Source organism: Meleagris gallopavo, chromosome Z (assembly GCF_000146605.3).
Source record: "Meleagris gallopavo isolate NT-WF06-2002-E0010 breed Aviagen turkey brand Nicholas breeding stock chromosome Z, Turkey_5.1, whole genome shotgun sequence".
NCBI lineage: Eukaryota > Metazoa > Chordata > Aves > Galliformes > Phasianidae > Meleagris > Meleagris gallopavo.
This window is the reverse complement of record NC_015041.2, coordinates 52,341,486-52,355,071: the sequence shown is the minus strand read 5'-3', so window position 1 is coordinate 52,355,071 and position 13,586 is coordinate 52,341,486. Positions and strand designations below refer to the sequence as shown.

Below are 13,586 nucleotides of genomic sequence, written 5' to 3'. Positions count from 1 at the left end.
AAAAAAAAGCTTTGCACTGTAAAAACTGGACGAGACTCCGGAGCTGGGAGGCCTGATTCCCAGCCACAGACTTTTCCTGTGCTTGAGCATGTCCCTTGTCCTTTGGGAGCTGTCTGCCTAGTGCTTGTCATCTTGTCTCTTCTGGTGGAATAAAGGGCTTATTAGCTCGGGTTAGCAGCACACTAATGCAGTCACATAGGATTTGGATGAGACCCTTGCCAAGTGGCAGGGTAGGCAGAGGTGACAGCCATGGGCTAGGCCACACAGCTGCCTGCAGGCCGAACTCAGGACAAGGCTTAATCTCCACACAAAATCTGCTGCTCTGAAAGCTGGTGTGCACCATTGGGCAGTCGGCCCTCTGCCATGTGTGTTGGTCTAACCAAAGAACATGCATCGATGGCACGCGGCCTGCTCATGTCCGCCAGCTTGTGTTGCCCGCCAGCATCACTGCACATCAGCCCTATGTTAATAAACCCACTTTGCACCACTTGCTCCTAAATATTGGCATGGGTTATCCTGATAAATACATTTTTAGCAAAACAAATTAATTAGTTGCACACAATCATTTTCTATTTAACCTCCTACAGGAAAAGGGAAAAAAATTATTTACAAAAAGTTACATCCAAAATTAACTTAATTTTGTTCATATGCTGCTAGTACAAACAGTACTGTTATAGACTCTGCTACAGCAAAAATAAAATTTGCCACAAGAATTATCTTTATTAAAAAAGTTAATCTTTGTGGGGAAATATTCCTAGCAGACAGGCCAAGGAAGGGCTTATCCCCTTGCCTGGAAAATCTGACCCCATCAGCTGGTCTGATAAAAGATATTAATTCTCCTTCCTTTTCTGCCTCTTTGATATCCTCTGACTATTGTGGCAACAACATTATTGCAAATTACTGTTATTATAAAATTAGATGATTTATACTTTTTTTCTTTACTAACATTTCATAATTCATTCAGTATACTTGTTTAAGTGGTGAATACTATTTAGAAGGGGATAAATACTGATTTACATTTCTAAGTGTCTTTTAACATAGAGAAGACACTGTCAATGTGAAAATCTGTGGGGAGTGGGAGATGGCTTGGAGGATGGAGAGAATAATCATGTCACATTTAAGCCTGTATGATCTGTTTCCATAGAAAGAGGTTAGAGATCAACAAATTCTCAGTTTAGTTCAGTAATAAATGAAGGCTGACTAGGGCATTAAATTTCTGGGGGAAGCATCAGCCAATATGTACAGCAGCAGCCTCTGGTGGTCTAAGAAAAAATGGTAGTATCTATAAGTAAGGATAGAAATATGCTTTTTAAAAGGAAGTATGCATATATTTAGCTATTTGACTCAATTTTGCATTCAACACATTAAAAAACAGATGCTTTAAAAATGATTTGCTGGCAATACGCTTGTTAAAATGTGAATAGTAAGACTAGTAAAATTCATATTGCATTCATTAACATGTTACATAAAAGTAAAGTGCTTTTATTTAATAATTCTATAGAGTATTATAGTCAATACTTATTATCAAGGAGTTTTCTCCTTGGTTTGCCTTGCTAAAAAAGAAACCAATTTTATAAGATTGTTACTGAATTGATGATATTTTCTGTCTTCACTCATGAATTCACTTGGCAGATGTTTTCAAGAACAAAAAATTCTGTCTTATTATAAAACGTATTAAGCAGGTTTTTCTGCCATAATGTTTGACATGATGTTTATTGCCCAGACCAAATCTGCCCCTTTAACAAGCTATAACGTATGCCAGAAAGTACATTATTTCATAGTTAAAGAAACTAACAGCATGAAACAATAAGTACTTTGATCTTTCAGGCACTGCGCTTAATGCACTACACAGTCTAATAGTCGTTTTTATTTATATTCTTTTTTTGTGTGTGTAAAAATAGAGTGCAATTTGAAATTTTGTATTTTAAGACTCTGCTTTTACATATTCCTGAATATCCCAGCTAATTTGCATTTTCCTACAAAAATAAAGAAAATACTTAAGGAAGTTTGTGGGAGTGGAAGAATTTCATTTTTGCACATCTTGGAAAATCTAACTGCGCACATTGGACCACCAGCCAGACACCTTTAATTTCATCATGCGGCATTTCATCAGAACACAACACTGTCTTACTGACCCTACGATAACGTACCAGGATATTTATTCCCATTTCTTAACAGTCAGAAACAACATCTCCAGCATATCTGGCACATACAAATCATCCTTCAATGTTAGATGCAGTGAATGCCTTCACTGTATCTTGAGGTATGTATCTACCAAGCTGTTGAGAGGAAATTTTTGATCTTTGTACCCATTTGCCTTACTTTGCAAAGGTGATCTAAGGCTTACTCTGTATTTTTCAAAATTACTCAATGATATTACTACCAATCCTTATGATATACCATCCTTAAATACTTCTGTAAAGTATGATTTTTCTTCCTCTTATTCAAGATGTTAGTGACTCAAAAGCATTCCTTACCACAGGGCAAGTAAAATTAATTTTTTTTGCATTGAATTGCTCTCTCAAGTTGTCTAAGACTAACTCCAAAGATCATCATCCCACAGCTAAAGTAATTCAGGCAGTGATCCCAAGATATGAGAAAAGGGTGCTTTCAGTAGCATACACAGTTCAACAGACCCAAGCATGGGAGGCAGGAAATGCACTGTAAGTATGGCATTGCACCGTTTTGTTTGCATCATGCTATGCCTGGAGAGATTATCAACAGAGCAGAGCATGCTATGTTTACAGCTCCTCTTGCAACCACCCGTTTTAAGTTTTTACAGACTTAGCAGTTCTACCCAGCAGAGTAAATGGTATACTATCAGTGATCCAGTTTTGTTTCAGAAATTAGCAGGCAATTGAACTGCAGTAATGTATCCCGCCACAAACCAAAGAAGGGACATTTTTCATTCTGTTTCAGAAAAACTCTCTGCTTCAGAGCCTATTTAAGAAACATATATATATATAAAGGGATTCTTTCAGAATAAATAAACCAATTGCGTCAGAAAGCTCAATTTCAGTTACTTCACCCTGGAAAGAAGACTACCACATACACTTTCACTAAAACTTCTTCCCTTGGTTTGAAGAAAATTGAATAAAGAGAATGAACAGTCATATCTGAGGCACAGACCCACATAAAAAAGAAAATGGTATGTAGTTGTGCATTTTATGTTTCGGGGATCAAACCTCGTGAAGCCAAATTTCATGCCTCATCAAGCAAAAGAGCCACGAGAAGGTGGAACTGCTAAAAAGGTATCAAAAAAGGTTTACTTTCAATAAAAGAGAATACTGAACCAGCATGCTGACTAAACACATTTCAGGACAACACAACAATGTTCACCAGCTTCTGATGCAATTTGACAGAAGCCTCTTTGCCCTCTTAAGAAGCAGAGTCTGACCACTAGGAAGAATGGCATATCTCAAAAAAGAAGCACATAGAAAAAAATAAAAAAATCACACAGTAGTGTTTTGTTAGTGACTTTGAATATATATACGGATCCTTTTGTTTCCAGTTTTCAGTTGTAAGATGTTTCTTAAAAGATACGGTAATATTTATGGTATTAGTGATTCTTAACGTCCAGGCTGCAAAACCTCTTATTCAGTTAGAACTGCTGTATTTCTCCTAGAAACATTTCGATGTTATACCACAATTAAAAGGAATACTTTAAAATTTAAGAAGATTCTAACATCTCTTGTGCTGGATTTTTCACAACAGAAAGACATGTACATTTTTACTGATTTAAGCATGGTGTGGCTTTTCTAATATGTTTTACTGTTGAATGAAAATGCTAACTTTCATAATAAAGGCTTTGGATATTGCATGACTCAGTCTCGAATGTATAATGCATAGTATGTATATGAAGCAGAATGTGTCAAAGTGCAAATAATATTGTTTGTGCCCCCTGCAGAATTAGAAATCCTTGGGTAGCACTGTTATAACGATCCCATGCTGGTAGCATTACAAAGTGCAAAGGTTCACTGAGTAAGAAAAGAGCAGGGGACAGAGTTTCCTCATTACACCATTCTCGAACTATTCTAGCTTAAATATTTATTAAGATATTAATAACTCTCCTCCTTTATCTGCCTTCAGAAGTTCAGCTGAAACACAATGGATGGCTGCTCATATGAAAACAATACATTATAGGGTAAATCTGCTACCATGTGAGATGAACACCAGTATTTTCCACAATACATTATTAATTCAGCAGGTAATATGTTAAAAATCTATCATTCCATAACTACTGCCTCCCCAGTATATATGACAATGTAATACAATAAATGCATGCATGACATGTGAAGCTAATGTGTTGCCGAAGTTGCACTATAAAGTGTTTCATATGTACACCTCTGTTTATAAAATCATTTCAACGAAGTCTTCCTTAAATCATTCTCTTTCTTGATAGCACCAGTGCGTTCCTCTGGGGTTTATTTGAAGTTCATCTTTGAAATTAGAAATAACTGTTTTGTAACTCTTCCAAAACTTACTTTACATTCAGCAAGTGACAAAAAATATCAATAGCATAAAGAGCTAGGAACTCTGTATGAACTCTTGAATGTCACTGCAGAAATATGTTTGTTTTTAAAAAAGCATGCTATTTATTAGCTAATATGGACAGCAAACATATTGATCCATTAGTAAACAAAATCAAACAAAAGTAAAAGAAACTTACTCTAATATACATCTGTATTGTTTCTTTTTCTTTTTGTGGATTTCGATACTTCTCATAGAAGTCACGTCGTTTCTTTGTTTCCTTCTGGATTTTATCTTTTCTTTCCCTCTTTTCTGCAGGTTCATCTGAGCTATCAGAAGACAGCTGTACTTGGGCTTTTGTCTTCTCCACTTCAATATAGTTCTCATTGGGATTCAGTACTATTACTCCATAGCCTTCCTGTTTTAGAAGAGACACAAAAAAAAAAAAAAGGAAAAAAAAAGAAAGAAAAAAGGAAAGAAATATGAAAAGGGAGATTTGATACTTGAAAATGCTTTCTATTTACTTTAATGCTCTTAAAAACACATATTTATTTCAGTAAGTTCATATAATGTAATTTTTTAGAACATTTTAAGAATATGTTTGTTTCCTTTCTGTCATTAAAGGGATATTGATGTGTGAATGCGTCTGTGCATGCACTTATGCATATACACATCCCTCGGCATCAGGAAAGTTGCCTGATTTATCTTTAAAATAATTTAATATGTTGTTTTATTCATAAGCATGTTATATGACTTTTTCAGAAAACAGTATTAAAACTATAAGCAAAATATTATTTTAAAAACTCTACATAATGATGAATAAAAAGCTATATACTCAACCAATAAAAACCTTTAAAAGAGAAAGGATAGAAGGAATTCATATATATATTAAAGAAAGCATGGGAAAATTATTCAGCACGGTTTAAAACAGTAAAACCTTTTGTCTAGCTGACAAGCATAGGCTGCACCAGCCAACAGCAACAGTAACAGTGAATCAGTACTAAAACTGATTCAGTGGTATTGCTTACAAGTCAACTATTTTACTGTGGAGAAGACTTCTAAGCACATCTTTAAATCTGCTCTAAAACTTCACTGGGATTATGTCCCATATTCAACAAACCCAGAGAAAATTTGTGACCTGCAGGATGCTTTTGAACATACCAGCTGCATTTTTGTGCCTTGGAAAATGAGCTGGTTGAAAAATACATGAATTTATGAATGAGAAATAAATCTTGAATAAATCAGCCAATCATTTTATTATGATTTTTAAATGATGGTAAATCATATAGGAATTGTAATATTTGTGAAAGATAATCGCAAATGCAGGGAGAAAAAGGGAAGCACGTGCATTTAACAGATGAGTCCTTAAAGTTACCATGGGTTCCCAATGAAAATCAAGCTGTCCTTTAAAAGTAGATTTTAATAAAGACTCACTTTTTGAAAATGTCTACGCTAATTATCTAACGGAACAGCTTTATTCCAGCTTTTCGTTCAACGCTCAATTCTGCACTTAGGCGAGGCGAGAAGATCAAAGAAGTCCACGTACCTAGCTTCACCAGAGTAAACCACATCTACGCTAACAAAAGATACTTTATTTGGGCTTGCTTTATTCTAATCTGTAGAGCTATTCAAAAATCTTGTAACACATTGTGATCACTGTCAGGTAGACAGATTGTCACTTAGTGATTTTCTACAGTTGGACACACTCGACTAGTTATCAAAATCACATTTGAAGGAAGTTCCTACCCCTCTTCCTTTTGCCCGCACAACTTTTCACGCCCTTCTCAAATTTCTGCCATAGCTTCTCCTCCCACCAAAACTAAGCTAAAGGACACTGTTGCACTCTGCTAAACAGGGTGAAATAGAGGCATTCACTACACTGTCTCTGGTGTAAGGGACATCGTCAAAAAAGGTCACCATAGGCCAAAGAGAAGATTGCCTCCTTACTAGATTCGGTACCGTGAGTAAGTGGTCTCCTGTCATGTTTCTTCCCTGCCCTCTCCGCTGAGTGAATTGAACTTAGGTAAATATAAATAAATAAATAGCCAAATAAATAAGTGGAGGGAAGGGGAGGGGCAAAGAGAAACAGGAAACAAAAGGAGGCATGGCTCAAAGGCTATCCGCGCCTTCACTGCCTGTATCGACGCACAATACCACATTATCAGCAGATAAATTTCCAGCTCACAAATTTCAAAGCCCCAAATCCAGCACAGGGGAGAACAGCACTTCAGCAGATACGGGTTACTAAATTACTGGGGATGAAAGCATGACTTCAGTTTGCTCACTGTGGAGCAGGGACTAACTTATCCCCACACTCATCACCAAGCACTTTGGTGGTTTCATCGCGCAACACAGGCTGCTCCCTTTGTTGTTCATCTTCTTGACCTGCTCCTTCTGAGCAGAGACACTCTGCGTATCGATTCCTTTTACTTTCTATATAATGCCAAATGCAAAATTCATGTATTTGTTATAGGTCTACAAGTGTTACAGGAATTTGAAACCCTCTGTCCACTTTTAGCTGACCACAAAACAGACACATAAATCATCAAAGAAGTAGAATTTGTCTAAGTTATTGATTATGTAACTGAAAATTACATGACTCATTTGTCCAATTTTATGAGGACACAATGTCAATTTTTCACATAGACATCAACAGATGAAATACGATTCCATTTTTAAATTCCCCATGTCATAAATCAATTAGAGGATTTTTATCAATTATATTTTAAGCAGCATAACGCCTCTCCCTCTACGCTTTAAAGTTTCTTTTTCCCGAGATAGCATGTCTTTCCTGTCAGTACAATTAAAATAATTAGTAATAACTGAAGTTGTTTTTTTTCCCTCATCTGTGGGAAGAACTATCACCTTATAATTCATATGAATTTCTCTGGGGAAAATAATATACTTTAGATTGTTTTGCTTATGATTCTCTTTCCCTTGTCCTCTGCATCTGAAATTAAACATGTAAACAGTGGTACCAGAAAGATTTGGTAGTAACAAGCGTTTGATAGTAGCACCACAAAGAAACTAAGACTGGTAAAGCTGCACCTGATTCCAGATTTAGTCAGCCTTAACCTAAACATTTTTTATTTCTATTAATTTATATTGAAAACTAATACTTAGCTTTAGATAACATCTATGTAAACATGTATTTTAAATTCAATTCATTTCTTAAAAATACAGTCACTAAACTTTAGTGTGATCAGAAAATTAAAAAAAAAAAAAGGTGGAAATCTTCAGTGAGGTTAAACAAAATGCAAATTAATGCAAAACACAATAAAAAATAATCCACTAGTACTTAAAATCAGGCCTTTAGGAAAATTTAAAAATAGGCAAGATACACAGTCTTTGGCATAACTATTTAGCAATCAAAAAATCACATTAATAACTTTAAATAGAAGTCATGGTCAGAAGTACGTACCTCACAATGGCATTAAAAATACCAACTTCTGTTCTGATAAACTTACAGCAGTATTAAAATGTAGTGAACTAAGCTGAAAATAATTACTGTAATTCTGGAAAGTTTAAAGTTTGGTATGTTTTCTGTGTATGTAATTGTGGAGTTGCTTTTTCTATGCATCCAGTGCATGTAGAATGTTAAATCACTGTGTAAAGCGCAGTTTTTTATTATAGTAAAAAGTCAAATTTTGTAACAACAGTAAGAAAATTTTCCATAAATCAAACATATCTGAAAGAATACATATGCCACACAGAAGTCATAGTTTGTCTGCATCACCCATTAGTGTATCTTTGATGAGAAGTAATAATCAGGATAGGCAGTGATAAATACAAGTTCCAGTCTCTAATCTACCAGCTCAGAGGACACAATCACTGTGTCTTTCAGACTGGAATACTCTATAAACAGCTATTTCCTGCAATTCACTTCAGGATAAGTTGGCAGCAAAACATCAACTATACCAACTGCTATCAACCTCCAAGTAACACTTCTGGAGATAGAGGAAATGATGATAGAAAGGGAAGACAGCTGAAAAAGTCAAGTGTTCGAAGGAATCAAAAATCTCAGTTACTATATCTTTTCTACAAAGGCAGAACAATGTAGAAGGGCCTTTTTCACCATAACGCAAGCCAGAATTGCAACTGTGCTTTGTCTCTTAGTGGAAGCTCAAGCAAGCTGTTTGAAACTGAAGGAACATAAAAATTATTGCATCTGGCAGTTAGACTGAGGTAGCGGGAAAAAAAAAAAAGAATCTCAAAGTATTTGAGATAAACTCTCAATCTTTTGAAACCTCTGCTGCCTGGCCAAATGAATAATGAGCTGAAAGCATTCAGTTCTGCATATTAATCCACCAAGATGGGATACCATATGTGACCAGAAAGGTCAGGGCTGGAGAAGAATCTTTTGACCTATGTAACTACGTTTTTGGACTGCATGCAAGGGTCTGAAAGAGATCATTTTCCTAAGCCTTATCACCCTGAATTTCCAAGTTCATACTTCTGTATGGATTGTTTGCAGCAAGACCAGAGTTAATTCCCAAGGGAAATGCAACTCCAAGTGTTTGTCTCCTAAACCTGACTGTGGTTAAAACAGACATGGCAACGTCCATTCATCTTTCTGAAAGATGTACGTTCTGTTTATTCCCCATCTTTTTCACAAGAAGGGTACATATATGTCACTGTTGCGACATCGTAGGTGCAACAGCGGGATGAGGTCATGACAACCAATCAGAAGTCACTAGTGAAGCGTTAAAGTAAACATAGCTGTTGGAGATGCAGCTCAGCTTGAAAAATGCCCCCTCCATTATTTGAGCAATTTTCTCAAGACGTGACCTGAGACTGAAACGCCTGAAATGTCAGTTGACTCCGCTTTCTGTTTCCACTCTATGTACATTTTGGCAACTGCACCCTGCTAACACTTTGCAATATTTTTGTCCCAGCTACACCTCAGCTCTGGGCGCACTGAATTCCAGCGCTGTGTCCAAGTGTGTAAAAATGCCGTGTTACTGCCAAACACACATTGTCCCACTAAGTTCCCAACTTAAAATAGCTCATCAAGCTAGGCAGGAAAAGAAAACATGCCACAAAAAGTTTTTAGAGGACCACCTGTTGTCTATTATTTTTACATAGCACTTACTCATAAATCATAACACAGGGTAATTAATCAAGCTGTCAAAGAGAAGGTCAAAGGTTATGTGGGGGAGTCAGAAGGTCATGCATGGGCTGATAGAGGTCAGGGTCACACCGCATTCCTCATTATCAAGTTGGGATGAGAGACGGCCCAAGCAAACAAAAGTGAAAGCAGATGGAGAAGTGAGTGGATAGAAAAAAAGAAGAAAATTTCACAAACAAAAAGAAAAGTGAAAGAAGAATGTCAGTTGCCTTCAAACAAGGAGGAGAATAGAACAGAAATACATTGAGATGTTCTCAAAAGGTCTCACACAATACAAAGAAACTACAGTTTGATAATTTAAATACATTTAATATAACTTTCCATCCGATCTTTTTGTAAGTAGAAAACAACGCTACGAGATGGGCGTGCTAGTTTTGATTCCATTTCACATCAGAAGTCAATACTTTCTAGGCGAATAAGACAAAAGACCCTATTACTGCAATGAATGCTGATGGATATATAAAAAAGCTTCTAAATGCTAAAGTTTACTCCTGTTTATGCTACAACCAGTAGAGGTTCAATAGAAAGTTCGAATGTTGTATGAAGAACTACACTTTCGCGTACACAAATACTCAAAAACACAAAGCATCATAAAAGTCCCCCTGGATGACACAACCGTTATAAAATATTCTATCATTACACTGACCTGAATTAGATGCAGAATACTGTGCAAAATTAGCTGTCACCCTTTCCTCAAAATCTTTGTTAATCTCATTTTGAATGTTTGCAGCTTTATCAACACATGCATCAATGTCAGCTCCTTGGTTACTGAACCGCTGTACTTGGAAGAAGATATAATTAAAATGTTTTGGCACAGAAAAGGTGAAATTGTATCTTCCCCTGTTCCCTGAGGAGTCTGTAAAACATGTAGGATATATTGACAAACACACACCCGTGTCTAGAGTCCTGACATCCCAGGTCACCCAACTCCTATTTATTTCAAAACATTCACTTAACACTTACCCAAACTGTCACCTGCTGTGTTACTAACTTTTAATGGATATTAGAGCTATAAAAACAATAAACTTTTCATTTCCTTTCTGCTACTGCCTTCTAAATCCTCACTGCATTTAGCCCGTGTCTCTTTGCATGCGGAACTGTATTCATCTTATTTCACCATACCTAACTTTGATTTGAAAAGCACAAAATATGCCACTGGTATACTTCACTTCAATATTTAATAATTTGGAGCTGGTGCAGCTATACTAAACAAATCAATATTCAAAGGCTAAAAGAAAAAAAGAAAAAAAAGAAAAAAGAAGAACGAGATAAACTGTTACCACATTTTGAGTTTGCTGTTGAAAAGTTTAGAAAAGAATGAATGTTCCACATATAGCTATAATTAGCAACCTAAATATGTCTGTGCATAAGATCTGCAATCTTGTTTCATGGTGTTTGTTCCCAAGGCCAAAACTGCGTAAACACATCCATGTACCATAAAGATTTTACTCCCTCAGTTGCACCCTCTATTCTTGGTTGGGAACTTCTGTGCCTTTGTAAGCACTAATTTCATCACAGCTTTCAGCAGAAAATTGTTTCTCATCGAAAGTAAAATGAGGTAGCATTAACTTAATTCTGTGAATTAATAGAAAATAATTGTGTTCATTTTCAGATTGTGCTTCTAACACTGCTTAATAAACCTCAGCCTCATCACCTCTCTCTAACACGAGTTTCAGGCTATCAGTGGAGGCTGAATGGAAGTGAATTCACCTCAGCCACGCAGGCGGAGTACAGGACTGCAAATAATCCTTCCATAATAACTGCAATAATAATTGCAATAAATGCAATAATAGTCTCTGCTCTTCTTCACTAACTGTGCACAGCTTTGGGGTCCATACAATCCATGAAAGGATGAATTCACCAGTTTCCCCCAAGGCCTGGCATCCTTTAATGACATCTTGTAGGACTCCTTTCTGTAATTAACCCCTGTATTCTGAAGGCTTTTTCTCCTCTCTTATGAAACTACCTTACTTTCTTTTCCTACAAAAACCTACAGTGCAGTTCAGAGTTTCACATAGGAAACTCCTGCATATTTTACTTTTTAACTAGAGTTTTGGTTAAAAGGTCATTCAGCTTTATACAGAACTTCTTGAAAGCAATGCACCAGAAACACAAAGGTTATCACACACTTTTGCAACACCCACATTATTAATACATAATTATTAATTCTAATTTACTGGTAGGCAAACCAAGGAGAGTAATAGTTACTCTCTGAAACTTAAGCTCAAATAAGAAACAGAGATGAAGCTGACTGCAGAATTTTTTGATGTTTCTATGGTGTTTCTCAGCATCCTTTTAGCTGACAGCAAAAGTTCTCTGCTGCAAATTCGTTTTCCAATCCACTTTGTCTCCTCCCAGAGAATGTCACAGTATGTCTTAATTATTCTCAATTGTATTTTGTAATGAATATACCCCAAAATAAGCTCTAAGCTTATATTTTCATATAGCACAAGATGAAAAAATGAATTCATTCTAAAATGTATTCTATTTCCCTCTCTTTTCTAACCGTGTAAAATGTTTTTGTAAACATTTTGTGAAGTGTTCTATTGACATTTCAGTGGGCTCAGAGGTTGTTTGTCTAGATTTTTAACATCCTTAGCTAGAGCTGAGACAATCCGAGTAGCCAAGTTCTTCTACTTCACCTTTCGTCTGCAAGAATTTATACGCATTACACTACTACACCAAAAGAGATAAAACATAAATCTCTTTGAAGGTCTCTATTTCAGGTTTTTGTTCTGCAGTGTAGAAGAAAAATACGTCACATACTAAGTGTTTTCCGTAAAATATTGAAGTTATCAAAGTCTTTCAAGGCAACATCCATTCAGTGCTGATCATCATTTGTGACCACAGTCTAAAAATCTTCTATCTGAATGACAAAAATTCAGTTGGTTTTAGCATGTATTTGCATTCAGACACTTCCCTAAAAAAGGGAAGTGGCTTGTAATCCAAAAGTAAAGGTTCTAGTTTGTACCTAGCTCTAATAAACAGGTGTAACTTGGTACGCTGGTGCTCCTTCCTTCCCACAGTGACCTATGTCAGAAGACCTTCTTATACTTCTTCTGCTAAATAATTTAATTACTTATGAGTTATGGTTTCTTTGTAACCTTTTAAATGACTAACTCATTAAAATGCAAAAATATGCAAAACATGATGTCACTGGGTCAAACAGCTGTGTTGGTAAAATTATGGCTGTGAAAGTCCCTAAGAACATGAAAATATTAATAATTTATATTGCTCATTATATGGCAAAACTCTTTAAACAGATTTAGAGGCAGATTAATTTTGTAATCACAAAACGCTACACTACTTCACGGTAACAAATCTTTTTACCATCTGTGACCCTTTTGTATACACAAAATATAGCTTAAGAATCTCTTTGTTAATAGGTTCGAAATTACAAATATTGTTGAGAAATGCCTTGTGAAACACTAATATGAATGTAGAGAATTGTGGTTTAAAAAAAATCTTCTTTTGGGTATGGATTTTATGATCACTTATGTTTTTCTGAAAAGACAGCACATAGCAAGAAAACATAGGTATTTCTTAAATGTCAGCAAGATCTTTGCTGCAAATACTTTGCAAATTGGTATCACATGCAACTTGGTCTTGCGCTGCTTAGAGGCTATTGCTTTTTGACCCCACATGTTTTCTGGAATTTGTGAAGCAACAGACAAGTACTGCTGAAAATGTGTAAACAAAGTATTATCACATCCAAAGTTTAAAATGTCTCATATCAGTGCTGCACAGTGCCTCACTCGTAATGCTAAAATGGAAGGACAGTGAACCCTTCATTCCAGGGATTCCCTATTGATTGTATCTTTAGACACACAGAGGTTTCAAGTTGCAATAAACAAGATTTCTGAAGCTGCTAGCTCCAGGTTTTTTCTGCTGTACACACATAAGATATTGCCCTTTGAGCTACTAGAACTTTTCTCTGGGACCAATATAATGCAGTGGCAAAAAAAATGCGTTAATAACTGAGTCTTTG

The 13,586-nt window shown here is 35.9% G+C and overlaps 1 protein-coding gene across 1 annotated transcript in view; it reads right to left on the bottom strand.

Moving 5' to 3' along the window:
• Positions 1-13,586, bottom strand: part of FAM172A (family with sequence similarity 172 member A) — a 237,291-nt gene that overhangs the window by 119,437 nt on the left and 104,268 nt on the right. Inside the window, 1 exon segment of the mRNA XM_010726054.3 lies at positions 4,670-4,888. Within this exon segment, the coding sequence (XP_010724356.1) occupies positions 4,670-4,888 (219 nt within the window).